General features: G+C 38.9%; 1 protein-coding gene across 3 annotated transcripts in view; it reads left to right on the forward strand.

Annotated features, from left to right (window-relative positions):
* The window catches only part of LOC149081491 (uncharacterized), an 80,442-nt gene that overhangs the window by 13,393 nt on the left and 50,861 nt on the right, over positions 1-16,188 (forward strand). For 2 of the 3 annotated variants that reach the window (XM_089238426.1, XM_089238428.1), the window contains exons 5-6: positions 3,056-3,274; positions 8,382-8,483. In XM_089238426.1, the coding sequence (XP_089094552.1) occupies positions 3,056-3,274; positions 8,382-8,483 (321 nt within the window). The remainder of the gene's footprint in view (positions 1-3,055; positions 3,275-8,381; positions 8,484-16,188) is intronic. The other variant, XM_089238427.1, reaches the window with a different exon arrangement.

Below are 16,188 nucleotides of genomic sequence, written 5' to 3' on the forward strand. Positions count from 1 at the left end.
GTACGTTATAAAATATAATACTAACTAAATTTCATATTTATGGCTTAAGCGACTTCGGCTCAGTGCTGATTGCTCCATATAACTTTTGAAACCCCACTTAGGGGGTTGAATTTGGAAAAATCCCTTCTCAATGAGTCTATATTACAATATTGATCTAATGTCATATTTATAGCTTCAGCTGTTTCGGCTCGGCATGATTTCAACGTTGACCGCCCCCTCCCCTCTTATGACGCCCTTAGGTTGTCGAATATGGAAAAACCATTTCTTAGTGAGTAGTGAGTCTTTACGTCGTGAAAAAAACTATTCACAAAATTTGATATTTACAGCTTCAGCGGTTTTGGCTCGGCGATGATGAATCAGTCAGGACATGGTATTTTATATACAGTACTAGGGGGCTCTGCCCCCATACCACCTTTGGCGGCCAACCCACCCCCCCCCCCTTTTCTCTTCATAACATATCTTGTTTATTTCGTTTCACTTCATCAGCGTGCTATGGAAAGGGACACGTGAAAGCACCAGCTTTCAGAAGAAGCGAATTTTATAATAATAAAGCAACAAAAAACAAATGTGATTCATCAAGTAACCCCAGAAAACTTCCCCATGGGGGTCCCCAAACTCCAATTCGTTGAATTGTAGTGGGGGCCCTGACTTTATTTATCTCGGGCTACCGATGTCTTGCAAATTTTACAATGTTAAACAACAAAAATCAATGAGATTCACCCAGGGACACCCGAAATGAAACCTGTCAACTTTCCCATGGGGCCCCGACCTGAAGGCTTATCGGACATACCCCTTGTGAGTGTCCACGAAAATTTTTAATTTTTATCAATTTTAAAACGAATAAATCCAGGGCCCACATCCAGTAACGGGGACCCAATACGCAGATATTTAGTGGGGCACCCAGACACTGGATTTATCTCGGGCTTCCGCTGTTGAAAATTCTACAATGTTAAACGACAGAAAAGAATGAGATTCATCCAGTGCCCCCGAAATGAAACGAGACCCCTGACTCGGAAGCCAATCGGGCATCCCCTTGTGAGGGCCACTGCAAATATTCATTTTACCAACGAATAAAATCCAGCAACCCGAATCCGTATCATCTGAATTTCTTCTCATAAAGTCATTATTTAAACTTTCCGCCATATCTTTAGGATATGGCACTTACTCAATAGATCACTCACTCACTAGATCGCTCACTCACTTAGCAGCTCGCTCACTCACTCACGGACTGATTTACTCGCTCATTGAATCAGTAACCCACTCGCTCACTGAATCACTTACTCACTCGGTCACTCAGTCACTTAGTCACTCACTGGGTCACTCACTGGGTCACTCACTCACTCAGTAACTCAATCGCTCATTCCCTCGCTAACTGACTCGCATCGAACTGTCGTCGGTGAATTGCATATCGGTGAATTGTTGTTCGGTGAATTTTCCTAGCGGTGAATTGCATGGCGGTGAATTGTTGGTCGGTGAATTTTCCTAGCGGTGAATTGCATGGCGGTGAATTGTTGGTCGGTGAATTTTCCTGGCGGTGAATTGTTGGTCGGTGAATTTTCCTAGCGGTGAATTGCATGGCGGTGAATTGTTGGTCGGTGAATTTTCCTGGCGGTGAATTGTTGGTCGGTGAATTTTCCTAGCGGTGAATTGCATGGCGGTGAATTGTTGTCGGTGAATTTTCCGGCGGTGAATTGTTGGCGGTGAATTTTCCGTAAACCATTCATGGACACACAAAAAAAAATACGTAAATGAAAGAAAACACAAATAAAAGGATTAAAAGAAAAAAAAAGCTCCTGCAGCCGCATTGACGAGATATCTCGCCTAACTCGATGTCTTGGATCTCAGCAATTCCGATCCAAGATATCTCGCCTGCTTGGAACCTTCTTATTTCGGAAATTCCGAGCCCAAACACGTTTGTAACGATGCTTCACCTGAGAACATGGTTTCCAGCCCCCTTTCCCAACCTGTCAGATCATTTGCTAGTGGGTGGAGCAGTTTTTGATCAAAGTTTGACAACCGAAGGAGAAAGAGAGGCGTTGGTTTCTTTTTTTATATTTCTTTCCTCCGGAGTACAAATGCAAAGGGATAGGCAAATTTCTCAACGATGTGGATGAAAAATTATACCCATAAAAATATGGATGTTAAATATCATAAATATAAAAGGATGTACAGTCGAATCCCGTTATAACGAACTCCAAGAGACCGGAGAAATCGCTTCGTTATAAAGGAATTTCAGGTTGTTTGCATTGTTCTTATGTATACTTATTTGAGGGATTAGAAAAGTGTTCGTTTAAACGAGATTTTCGCTATTACGGTATTCGTTAAATACGGGTTCGACTGTATAACCAAAAAAAACATAGTATTTAGTAGTGTATAATACACTGCCCATGGAAATGATTGTAGTAGTCTTATTTCTAAGTATGGCTAGCTTCTCGATTTATCCCACTATGTCTATCGTACTTCTTTTTAATTAAACGTGTCAATTGTGTTTGTGTGTGTGAATTCGCGGAAGAGTGACTCGAAGAGAACACGAAAAGACTTTTTTAAGAATGACCCTTCCCCCTTCCTGAGCATTCTATGAGGCTTTTGAGGCTTCCGTCCCTATTAATAATGGGATTTATGTATTCATGTCTGTAAACACAGTAATCCTGATTTTGCTGTTACTAGTAGAAAATTTCCTATAATATTACAATCTACCATTTTCCTTTTTGGACAATTTAATTCGAGTTTCTTCTGAAGAACTTTAATTTAAACAGTAGTCACAATTCACTTTCAAAATTCAAAAATATTCATATCCGGCAACAAAAATTCATTTCATTCTAACAACTCTTCCATCAGAAATGAAACAAGATAATTCAGATTTATAAAAAATCTGAATGATATTGTGATTAAAGAAAATTATTATTGAGAGAATTGTCAAAAACACTTGCATTATATAAGAGGCATTTATCTTGCTCTAATATTTATAGCAATAAATATTGAAAAACCTATTTTGACTTTAATTTGCTGCACAGTCTTTAAACACAATGTTTGCATTCTTTTCTTTTTTTGACAGATATCACACTAACTTCAACACCGTCGTCAACTTCGAAGTTCACGTCAACAGTGACAGTTTTGGAAACAGGAAAATCCGTTCCAGAAAATAGAGCTACTGTTGGCACTACTACGGTACAACCACCTATTACTACCTTCCCATCCGTAATTTGCGGACCATATATATGTGGCGAACACGAACAATGCTTCAAAGGGGAAGATGAGATTCAGACGTGTGAAAGTGAGTTTTTACTGTCTAAACCCAAACGAGGATCAGAATGAATCCCAAATCTAATCAAGTCCCGGATCAATTTTAAAGATCTTCAACAGTGATCAAAAGTGAATTAGACTGAGTGTATTGAACTAGTCGAGGTGTCAAAAAGACATCATAGATACATACATTCGGTGTATATGCCATCCTTATACATAAATATTGTGAATAATCTCCTTAGCAATCATTCTCTTAAAAAAACTTCTTCCTACGAAATTGAATCCATTTACGCACTAATGCACGTTAAATGGGAAAACTATTTTACGAATTGAAAACTTGAAAAAGGTCGATTTCTCATACATAGGGGTTTTTTTTCACTCTCGTCTACTCGTCAATACAAATGAAAACTCATTTTGTTGACGAGATTTTATCATTGATATAAGTGCTATGCATTCTCATACAGTAGATGCGTGATAGTTTCATAAACATATGCACCCTAACGATCGAACTTCAATCCTCAGTTCCCGCATATTTTCAGTAGCCTATATATTCTCTCAGGTGGTGCAGTAATGATCTGCTGGAGTTGGTTTTCTGTGATTTACAACTTTGAGCCGCTGTGTGAGCTGAGCTCCCCAGTTAAGACTTTTCGCGGCAGAGAGCAGCAGGCCTACAACAGTACAAGTATTCAAACATGAAACTTCTCTAACAGTTTTTAATATAGGTGGCAGCACTAAAATTCCCTCAAAACATTAGAAAAGCACTCAAACTGTTAAACACATACACTCAACTCCCTCCGTAGTAAGTTTCCTATGGCGATAGACCAGGATTATGCTCGGTTTGAAAGAATGAAACGAAGGTAACCTGCGTGTAATATACATATGTTAATTTCGATGATTTGAGAAAAAAAAATTGCCGTAAAATACGCAGATTACAGATTGAACTAAGCAGACTAAGCTCTGTTTCTTGCGCGATATAAGCTTATTGCCCTGGAGGGCGTGGTCGAGCCAAAGGAAACACAACTGGGTGTCGTTGACAAACATTTGCGCACCGGAGATCGCCCGTAATGAGAGACATACTGATTGGGGAAGATACTAAAATAGCTGATATTCTCCTATCGTTGCGATATTATTGAGATTAGGCCCCGTGGGGAAGGGGGAATATATTTGTTTGAGCTGGGCCCGCAGAATTGTGATCCCAGTTTCCGTATAATCCACTAACGAAAAAATGCATCGTGAATGGCTGAGTTCATGGACATGATACAAGAAAATAAACACCTACCAACCTTTCAATTCAAAGGCACACAAAACAAGACGGAGAAAAAATGAAATGAACATGTTTCAAATTGGATGAATAATTCCCCCGGCGTGGAGTAAAATGTATCCAGAAATCTTTCATTACGTTTACCAGAAATGCCTAAACAAACTTTTCTTCATCGACGCAACCTTAAATACTCCACTCGGGATATCAGACTACTTCTGTTCCCAAACATATATCTCCCCCGTTCTTTGCTAAGCCGCTGAAATCTGAGACCCCTACACCTCTAGTAATATATACAAACTCAAATCAATCGCCGAACAAAAATCAAAACCGAACTTCATCTCCTCCCTCTCTCTACTCTTCTTCTCATTTCTCGATTAACATTGTTATACAAAATTTTTCATGGTCAGTTCAACATAGATACCTCTGGTATCTTAGCCAAACCATCCTACATCTCTAGAAGACTCGACCAGTCACTTAAATTAAAACCTATTTTTTGCTTCCACTGGCTGCTTTACATACAGCTTCTTTCCTCATACCATTGGTGAATGGAACAAACTCCCAAGCTCTATTGTCGAATCGCCCACTATCACTAGTTTTTTGTCCAATATCCAACAATATCTTTGTCGTTTTCAATCGCATCCTCTTGTATAGGCCCCAGGTCCGAACAATATGGCATAAATATATAAGTAAATTCTTCGTTCAAACCGGACTTCGTTATCAGACTTACTGAATTTGCACTATGATGTTGATCATCTGTAACTTTTCCTTTCAGAAAACATTTTTTTATTGTTCCAGACATCTCTCACACAATTACTTAGAAAGTGTGCACACGTGAGCGAGCGATACTACAAGCGATGCAGCGACGCGGATTGATTAAAAACCATGAAAATGCAGTATCTCGCGTAAAAAAGGAGGAATGATGGCCTGCTTTGATGGGTTGGTTAAAAAACACGCGGATTGGTTGTAAAGCCTGAAATTCGGATTTTTAACCGATCCCGTGTCGAGTTGCAGGCTGTATCGCTTGTAGTAGCGCACCAGAGCGGACCCGCCCTACTTCTGCATACGATAATTGTCGCACATGTTTAGCTTTTGTGTTATTCATGTTCTTCTAGCATCCATTTCTTCTATATTCTTCTAATTTTTCTTTTGAACGATTTTTTGTTGATCCCAACATCTAGGGCCTGCAAGATTTTTGTTGGGATGCGAAAATTTCGACGGCGACATTTTGCCCACGACGTTTCGTCACCGGAAATTTCTCACCTGACATTCCGCCTGCCCTGACCGTACGAGTGACTGACGGTGTGAATGGCCAAATGATTAGGTGAGTGACCATATAAGTGTGTGAATGACCATATATAAGTGGGTGAGTGGCCAACTGATTAGGTGAGTGACCAACTGATTAGGTGAGTGACCAACTGATTAGGTGAGTGACCGCATGAGTGAGTGATTGTATGAATGGCCAAGTGAGTATGAGATCTACTGTTTGAGTGAATGACCGGATGAATAACCAAGTGAGTGACCTTATGAATGAACGCAATGTGTGAGCATGAGTGTCTGTACGATTGAGTGAATGAAAATGTGAGTGACCATGTGAGCAACCGTATGAGGGATCAAGTGCGTAACCGTATGAGTGACCAAGCGCGTGACCGTATGAGTATGTGAGTGTGAGTTACTGCATGATTGAGTGAATGACCAAGTGTGTGACATAACTCACATAATATTTATACAAGGGGCGAAATGTCGGATGCGAAATATCTGGGGCTAAATGTCCAACTCACTTGGTCACTCGTGCGGACACTCACTTTATCCCTCATACAGTCCCTCACTTTATCCCTCATACAGTCCCTCACTTTATCCCTCATACAGTCCCTCACTTTATCACTCATACAGTCCCTCACTTTATCATTCATACAGTCCCTCACTTTATCACTCATACAGTGATTTATTTGGTCATTTGATCACTCATACGGTCAGTCGCTTGGTCACTCACTTCGTCGGTCATACGGTCAGGGCAGGTGAGATGTCCGGGGCGCTATGTGAGGGACAATATGTCGGAGGCGAAATGTCGGGAGCAAAGTTCCCGTAAACCATCTTTCTTGGACCAACCGGATTGATGGCTAACTTCGCTGAAACTGCCTTACAAGCTCTCTCTCCCCATATTTTTGTTTCCAATCCGCTTATTACACGCATGAAATTACGGCAGGAAACAGGTCGCATCGCATTCGCCATGATGTCCCTCGACGGATTTGTAACACTCTTGTTTCTTAACACACATCGAGCGTGTTCGGGATCTGGAAAGTTTCGTCCCCAAAAATTTTGCCCCCGACATTTCGCCCCTAGTACGTTTCGTCCCCGAAAATTTCGAACCTCACATTTCGCCTGTCCCGAATGAGTGACTGACTGTGTGAGTGGCCAAGTTTTCATACTCAATGTAGTAATAAGTAATCATACTCAATTAAGTGAGTGATCACATAAGTGGGGTGAATGACCAAGTGAGAGACCGAGTAATTGACTAAATGGGTGACCAAGTTAGTGACTGCGTGAATGACTAAATCAGTAGCAGAGTGAGTGACCGAGTGATTAACTGTATGAGTGACTGCATGAGGGACCAAATGAATGACCAAGAGAGAGAATGAATGACCAAGAGATTGACCATATGAGTGATTAAGTGAGTGACCGAGAGAAGGATGGGCAAAACACAGTCGGTGAGGCGGGAGAAAATGGATGCGCAAGTACGGCACTTCCACCTACACTCGCTCGCAAACTTTCACGTACGTTCAATTGTGTTCTTACTCACTTACTCATGCTAAATGCTGAATACTTTGCTGAATTACTCGATGGGAATATTTTTTAAAGAAATTTCAAGACAGTACGGCAAAACGTGTTTTGTCCCAATTTCTCCTGTTTTTGAATTCAAATATCTCAGCGCATTTAGAAACATGGAAAATTTTTTTTCAACATTTTTCTTATTAGAAGTTAGAGAACAGTACTCCTTCTCACTTATACGTCATTAATGTTACAATGGGTTGTATAGTTACAGCAATAAAAAAAATTCAATCATAGGGGACTTTCATTGAATTTTTCCTATTCCAATAACCACGCAACATGAATGACGTATAAGAAGGAGTAATTGTATAACGATATTCTTTCTGAGATGACATTTTCAACTGGCCGACAGAATATCGTTATATCGTGATTTCACTTTATTAAGAACATTATATGCTTTGCTCAATTTTTTTTACGCAATAGGCGAAATGGCGGGTGTGAAATTAAATATCAAACTCAATGAATGCCCAACTTACTTAGTCGCTCATTTGGTCACTCATACAGTCACTCACTTGATCACTCATATGGTCACTCACATGATCCTCATACTGCAGAGCTGATGACGAAATTTTGCTGACAAGGGGGGTGGTCAAAAATGGATAAAAATTTGCTTACGTAATACTTGAACGGCCCCTTTTACTTTCTCACTCACTTGATCACTCCCGTGGTCATTCATACGGTCAGGACAAGTGAAATTTCCCACTCACTCGATCATTAATAGGGTCACTCATATGGTCAGTCCCTCGGTAGTTCATACGGTCAGGGCAGGTGAAATATTAGGGGCGAAATGCCCGAGGCCAAATGTCGAGGGCAAAGTTTACGTAAACTACGTCTTCTGAGTTCTAGAAATGAAAAAACACGTTTCCTCGTTTCTCGTACACGAGTTGTGTTTAGTCAACCTACTCATGAAGTCATTTTTATTCGTTCCTTGGGGTTGACATTATATCCAGGTCTGACTAAATTTACTCCTTTTACTGACTTCTTCATACATGAAGTTCTCTCGACGAGTTTTTCCTGATTTGTGACACACCTTTTTCTTTTTTCAATTTAGAATGCACGTGCGAAAAGAATGAAGAATGTTCTTTCGACGATGATGGACAGAAGAAATGTTCATGTAAGATGGGTTACCAAAAAACCGATGGAGGATGTAAACGTAAGAACAAATCAAATTCATTTTGTATTTCCTTTGAAATTCCTCGTTATTGCATTCAATACGAATATATGTGCGGTATAAAAATAAAGGAAAAATTGTCAAAAAATATTTATCGATAGGAAAAGAGTATTTCGGTTTCTTCGGTTTTTTTTGTTTTGGAGTTGGAGAGGAAGGAGGAGATAAGCACTATAGTGTTTTTCTTGAAAAAAGATAAAAAAGATGTGGCATTTTGCAGATGATTTAGGGTTTTCCAATGTGTCAATTTCAATGAGGATCAGGGAAATTTTAAAAACCGCTCAAAGGGATGAAGGTTCCATGCGCCATGATATTTAATTCTGCGAAAAGCCCGAAAAGCTCTCGTGTAGCCAGCCACAGCTTCGAATTTGCCGAAGATGCAAAAAATTTATTTTCGAAACTGTACTGTAGAATTTAAAATAGCAAATTCCCGACTTATGACCTATTGTAGTAACGGGCAAACTTTTTTAAGAGCGGTCCAAAAAAATTTATGGCGTGTAAATATAAAACTACATAAGGACTGAAATTATACTCATTGCGTACTATCAGTGTTTTAAAATCTACGGTGGGCCGGCTAGAACCTTTACGCGGGCCGTGGTTTGCTTACCAGATCTGGCAGAATATACCACGTAAAAGTTTCATCTACGCAGTTCCTATTCACGATGACAACTGCTATCGATTTCCATAGTTTATTTATGGAAGGGAACTATTTATTTACGAGGGAATCAGCCTTTTTATAGAGAACTAGCTGATACCCGTCGACGTTGCCAGCCCCGTAAACAATTTATCTACGTATAGCTTACTAATTATTTCTTAATCAAAAAAATTTCTGTATCAAGTAAGAACAAATTACTTTTATTTTTAAGTATTTTAATTAAAAACTTCAGGCAATCACTTTTGTTTTTCCATCTGGTGTGTAGATGTACAAATTTTTGGGATTACCAACACACGAAAAGTTGTCCGTGGGGAAACAGGGCTTAAGTAGGGTGATACCTGCCACTGCTAACGACTCACCTTGCGCTTTGTTGATTCTCATGGGTGAAAGCTAAACGAATCGGGAACTGTAATCGCTTGAAAGTGAAGGGCATTTCTTCAGTGATAATTGGGATACGTGGAATGAAGACGTCTTCTCCTTTGGCACATCCAGTTAGAATCGTTGCTTCGATGTTGTAATTGAGCAATTTCTTCACGCAGAGTCTGGTGCCCTTGCAGAGTCTCGGTGTCTCCAAATTTAGCATTTAGCATTTTAGATACTCCGACTTTAAGGGTCAAGTTGTGTGGTGGCACACCCGGAATATCCAAAGAGTTCAGAGATTCTGCAGAATACAGAACTGTCTGCGCTGTGTAAGTGACACTGTCAACCGATTTGTAAGATGTGGAGTCGCCTGGAATAATTTTTAGGATTTTTTTCGTTGATCTTGTTCACACTGTCATTTTTCGGTGTCAGAATCACTCTCTCACAAAGCCACTCATGATAAATATTATATGTGGATGAATCATCCCCAATCAATAAGAGAAAAACAGCAGTTCACAGCACCGTCGTATCTTTATTTGCACTATTAACACCATGCGATACTATTTCACCAAACACCAACTCTGGCCATATCGCTATATTGCAATTAGTGAGATGGGTTGGAAGCGAAGGCGCTGCCTATCGGTGGTCGCCTCGAGTTCGTTAGGGAAAATATCTATGCCCTACCTTGGGTTCGAACCCGGGACCCTGACAACAACCTTCACAATGGTGGACGAGCATCTTACCACAAAGCCACTCGGGCACAACCATGCGATACTAGAACAAAGACAAATACATTAAAGCTCTATCGGGATCAGTATATCTTTTAATTACACGTGGTGGTATTAATTATATTTTATTTTATTTTACAGAGACAACCACAACTCTAGTCCCTACGACGCATTCAACTAAAGTGACTGAATCAACCTCAAGAAAAACCGAAACTTCACCGATCACCTCGTCTGCATCAAATGCCTCTGATCCCATCCTTCCTACAACAACCTCTATGATATATTTATCGCTATTTCCAGATTCTTCAACTGTAGAAACTACCGACGAAACTACATCAGTCTCAGAAGAAACGACGTCCGAAACTCTTTCATCGGAAACTTCACCTGAAACTCTTCGAACCACCCTGGTTACAGAAGGAACCGGAACCTCCTTCACCGAGACACAAGATATCAACAATGGTAATCAAACGACTGCTGTTGTAGATACATCGACAGATCGTGTCAGTTCAACAAGTAAGAGAAACACATATCTGGCTAATTAAGGGGACACGTAACGTTCACATAAAAATTTATTATTATTCTATACATTTCTTATTAAAAATGCTTTAATGACATTTCAGTATCAATGTGGTAACAATATCAGGTCTCTTATTTAAAAAAATGTGTGTTTCAACAAGCTTGGCGCCTTATTTATACACCAAAAGGTGTCAAATTCGAACGGTCATTTTTTTGTCCCACGAGTCTCAAATTTCTTTGAAAAGCATCAATTTTTTTTTTATTTCGCTCTGTAGGCATATATCAATACACTGTAGAATACATTTTTCTGTGTGACAATATTTTCTTGATATTTTTGTTGAGAAAAAAGTTGAAAACGATGAATATTTGCAATAAAAAACAGGTGTAATATTTTTTATTCATTAATGGCTTATCATAATACAAAATGAATGCTACTACCCATTGATACGAGTCTACAGATAGAAATAAAAAAAAATAGATGCCTTTCAATGAAATATTAGCCGCAGGGGAAAAAAAATGACCACTCCAATTTGGCGCCTTTGGTGTATAAATAAGGCGCCAAGCTTCGTAAACACCCATTTTTAAAACTAACGAACCTGAAATTGTTATTATATTGATATTGAAATATCATTAAAGCATTTTTAGCAAAAAATATAGAGTAATAAGAAATTTTCATTTGAACAATCATGTCTCCCCGCTTAAATCATATACTATCTTACTTCAAGGTTTTCTTCAAATGGCTAGGCCAGTACTAACCCAGTCTGTGGTACGTGACGAGCTATTTAAGGGTACGCTGAAAATAATCGGCAGAGGTAGAAGAAACAAGTAAATTACACAATAACCAAAGTGCAATGTATATGTAACATGCAGGGGGCACCAGAGTTTCTTACTTATTTTAAGCGCCACACACACACGCACACCTACCGCTAAATTCATTCTTAGGAATATGCAGGCTTTCTTTGCTTTTATACTGTAGGAAGCACGCAGGCTTTCTTTGCTTTTATACTGTAGGAAGCACGCAGGCTTTCTTTGCTTTTATACTGTAGGAAGCACGCAGGCTTTCTTTGCTTTTATACTGTAGGCTTCTAGTGCATTTTGAGTGAGTAAACTCTCGTACGCGTGGCGAGAAATAAATAAACTCTTCTCACGCATTTCTAAGAATTCGCACAAATACCTAAATCTTAATTCTAGTGCGACGCAATTCTGCTTTGCATTTCAAGGAGGATATTTTGCGTAGGGGCCAGAATATCGTTTTAGTTCCTAATATCGCCTACCACTGTTGCTTCTCGATTAATGCTGGGAGCTGGTGGCCAATACCGAAACTACAAATCTCCTCTTCCCCCCCCCCCCCCATTAATTGTTTGTTGGAGATAGACATTGGTGACATTGGCATTGAGGGACAGGTAACAACCCGCTTTGTATCCCCAAAACGAAATTTCGAAGTGTTTCTCGGGTGGTGGGTGCATCCGGAAGTACAAATTTATTATAACAAACCTTTATTAAATTCTGAAGAAGTACGAAGGAATAAGTGCGAGATGACAAATTTGCACGGATCAGCATAAGAAAAATGAAAAAAGAATATTACAAGAAAGCGTGATAAACCATTAAGAATTGTCTATATATAAATCAAAATTAATCGGTAAATATTATATATGGATGAATCATCCCAAATCAATAACAGTTTTCAATAAGAGAAAAAAAACAGGTGACAGCACCGTCATATGTTTATTTGCACTCACAACACCATGCGATACTACTTCACCAAACACCAAGTCTGGCCATATCGTTATATTCCAATTTACTGCCGTTAGTGAGATGTGTTGGAAGCGAAGGCGCTGTCTATCGGTGGTCGCCTTAAGTTCGAACCCGGGACCCTGACAACAACCTTCACGATGGTGCACGAGCATTTTACCACCAAGCCACTCGGGCACAACCATGCGATACTAGAACAAAGACAAATACATTAACGCTCTATCGGGATCAGTATTTCTTTTAGTTACATGTGGTGGTATTAATTATATTTTATTTTATTTTGCAGAGACAACCACAACTCTAGTCCCTACGACGCATTCAACTAAAGCGACTGAATCAACCTCAACAAAAACCGAAACTTCACCGATCACCTCGTCTGCATCGAATGCCTCTGATCCCATTCCTCCTACAACGAGCTCTATGATATATTCATCGCTATATCCAGATTCTTCAACTGTAGAAACTACCGACGAAACTACATCAGTCTCAGAAGAAACCACGTCCGAAACTCTTTCATCGAAATCTTCAGCATCAGCTTCACCTCCAACTCTTTCATCAGAAACTTCCGATTCCACTTCACCTGAAACTCTTCGAACCACCCTGGTTACAGAAGGAACCGGTACCTCCCTCACCGAGACACAAAATATCAACAATGGAAATCAAACGACTGCTGTTGTAGATACATCGACAGATCCTGTCAGTTCAACAAGTAAGAGAAACACATATCTGGCTAATTAAGGGGACACGTGACGTTCAAATCAAAATTTATTATTACTGTATATATTTCTTATTAAAAATGCTTTAATGACATTTCAGTATCAATGTGATAACAATATCAGGTCTCTTAGTTTAAAAAATGTGTGTTTTTCAACAATTTGGCGTCTTATGCATACATCAAAAGGCGCCACATTGGAACGTTTTTTTTTTTTTGTCCCCTGCATCTCAAATTTCACGGAAAACCATCAATTTTTTTTTATTTTGCTTCGTAGGCAAATAAATTGTAGCATGCATTTGACTGTGTGATTTTATTTTCATGATAATTGAGGCAAAAAAAAGTTGAAAACGATGAGAAATTTGCAATAAAAACAGGTGTAACTTTTTGATTGATTAATCGTTTATCATAATACAAAGTGCATGCTACAATCCATTGATACGAGTCTACAGATCAAAATAAAAAAAAATTGATGCCTTTCAATGATGTTTTAGCCGCAGGGGAAAAAAAATGACCATTCCTATTTGGCGCCTTTGGTGTATAAATAAGGCGCCAAGCTTCGTAAACACCCATTTTTAAAACTAACGAACCTGAAATTGTTATTATATTGATATTGAAATATCATTAAAGCATTTTTAGCAAAAAATATAGAGTAATGAAAAATGTCCATTTGAACATCATTTGTGCCCACTTGAACCATATACAGTATTGCTTAACGGTTTTCTTCAAATGGCTAACCCAGCCTGTGGTACGTGACGAGCTATTTAGGGGTACGCTGAAAATAATCGGCAGAGGTAGAAGAAACGAGTAAATTACATAATAAACAAAGTGCAATGTATAAGTAACATGCAGGGGGCACCCGAGTTTCTTACTTATTTTGAGAAGTACACACACACGCACACCTACCGCTAAATTCATTCTTAGGAATATGCAGGCTTTCTTTGCTTTTATACTGTAGGAAGCACGCATTTTGAGTGAGTAAATAACTCTCGTATACGTGGTCAGAAATAAATAAACTCTTCTCACGCATTTCTAAGAATTCGCACAAATACCTAAAACTTAATTCTAGTGCGACTCAATTCTGCTTTGCATTTCAAGGAGGATATTTTGGGTAGGGGCCAATATATCCGCTTAAGTTCCTAATATCGCTACCACTGTTGCTTCTCGATTAATGCTGGGAGCTGGTGGCCAATACCGAAACTACGAATCTCCCCTTTCCCCCCCCCCCATTATCTGTCAGATAGATATTGGAAACATTGGTATTGATGGACCGGTAACAACCCGCTTTGTATCCCCAAAACGAGATTTCGAAGTGTTTCCTGGGTGGTGGGTGCATCCGGAAGTCCAAATTCATTATAACAAACCTTTATTAATTTCTGAAGAAGTACGAATGAATAAGTGCGAGGTGACAAATTTGCACGCATTGGCATAAAAAATGAAAAAGAATATCACAAGAAAGCTTGATAAATCAATAAGAATTGTCTATATATAAATCAAAATCAATCGGTAAATATAATATGTGGATGAATCAGCCCCAATCAATAAGAGTTCACAATAAGAGAAAAAACACAGGTGACAGCACCGTCATATGTTTATTTGCACTCACAACACCATGCGATACTCGAACAAAGACAAATACATTAACGCTGCATCAGAATCTGTATGAAACGTCTTCTTTTAGTTACATGTGGTGGTATTAATTATATTTTATTCTGCAGAGCCAATCACAACGCTAGACCCAACAGCGCATTCAACCAAAATGACTGAATCAACCTCAACAAAAACCGAAACTTCACCGATCACCTCGTCTGCATCGAATGCCTCTGATCCCATTCCTCCTACAACGAGCTCTATGATATATTCATCGCCATATCCAGATTCTTCAACTGTAGAAACTACCGACGAAACTACATCAGTCTCAGAAGAAACCACGTCCGAAACTCTTTCATCGAAATCTTCAGCATCAGCTTCACCTCCAACTCTTTCATCAGAAACTTCCGATTCCACTTCACCTGAAACTCTTCGAACCAACCTGGTTACAGAAGGAACCGGAACCTCCTTCTCCGAGACACAAGATTTCAACAATGGAAATCAAACGACTGATGTAGTAGATGCATCAACAGATCGTGTCAGTTCAAAAAGTAAGAGATACACATATCTCCGATAATTAAGGGGACACGTGACGTTCAAATGAAAATGTATTATTACTCTGTATATTTCTTGTTAAAAATGTTTTAATGACATTCCAGTATCAATGTGATAACAATATCAGTAATCTTATTTTAGAAAATGGGTGTTTCAACAAGCTTGGCGCCTTATTTATACACCAAAAGGTGCCAAATATGAACGATCATTTTTTGTCCCATGAGTCTCAAATTTCTTTGAAAAGCATCAATTTTTTTTATTTTGTTCTGTAGGCATATATCAATTCATTGTAGCATACATTTTACTGTGTAATTATATTTTCTTGATATTTTTGGGAAAAAAAGTTGAAAGCGATGAATATTTGCAATAAAAAACAGGTGTAATAATTTTTTATTCATTAATGGTTTATCATAATACAAAATGCATGCTACAATCCATTGATACGAGTCTACAGATAAAAATAAAAAAAAATAGATGCCTTTCAATAAAATTTTAGCCGCAGGGGACAAAAAATGACTGTTCCAATTTAGCGCCTTTGGTGTATAAATAAGGTGCCAAGCTTCGTAAACACCCATTTTTAAAACTAACGGACCTGAAATTGTTATTATATTGATATTGAAATATCATTAAAGCATTTTTAGCAAAAAATAGAGAGTAATAAGAAATTTTCATTTAAACAATCATGTGTCCCCACTTAAACCATATACTCTATTACTTCACGGTTTTCTTCAAATGGCTAGGTCAGTACTAACCCAGCTTGTGGTACTTGACGAGCTATTTAGAGGTACACAGAAAATAATCGGCAGAGGTAGAAGAAACGAG

The sequence above is a fragment of the Pholcus phalangioides genome, unplaced genomic scaffold, assembly GCF_987345545.1.
Source record: "Pholcus phalangioides strain wild (caught in Gottingen) unplaced genomic scaffold, Ppha-v1.0 ptg000010l_1, whole genome shotgun sequence".
In the NCBI taxonomy this organism is placed as follows: Eukaryota; Metazoa; Arthropoda; class Arachnida; order Araneae; family Pholcidae; genus Pholcus; species Pholcus phalangioides.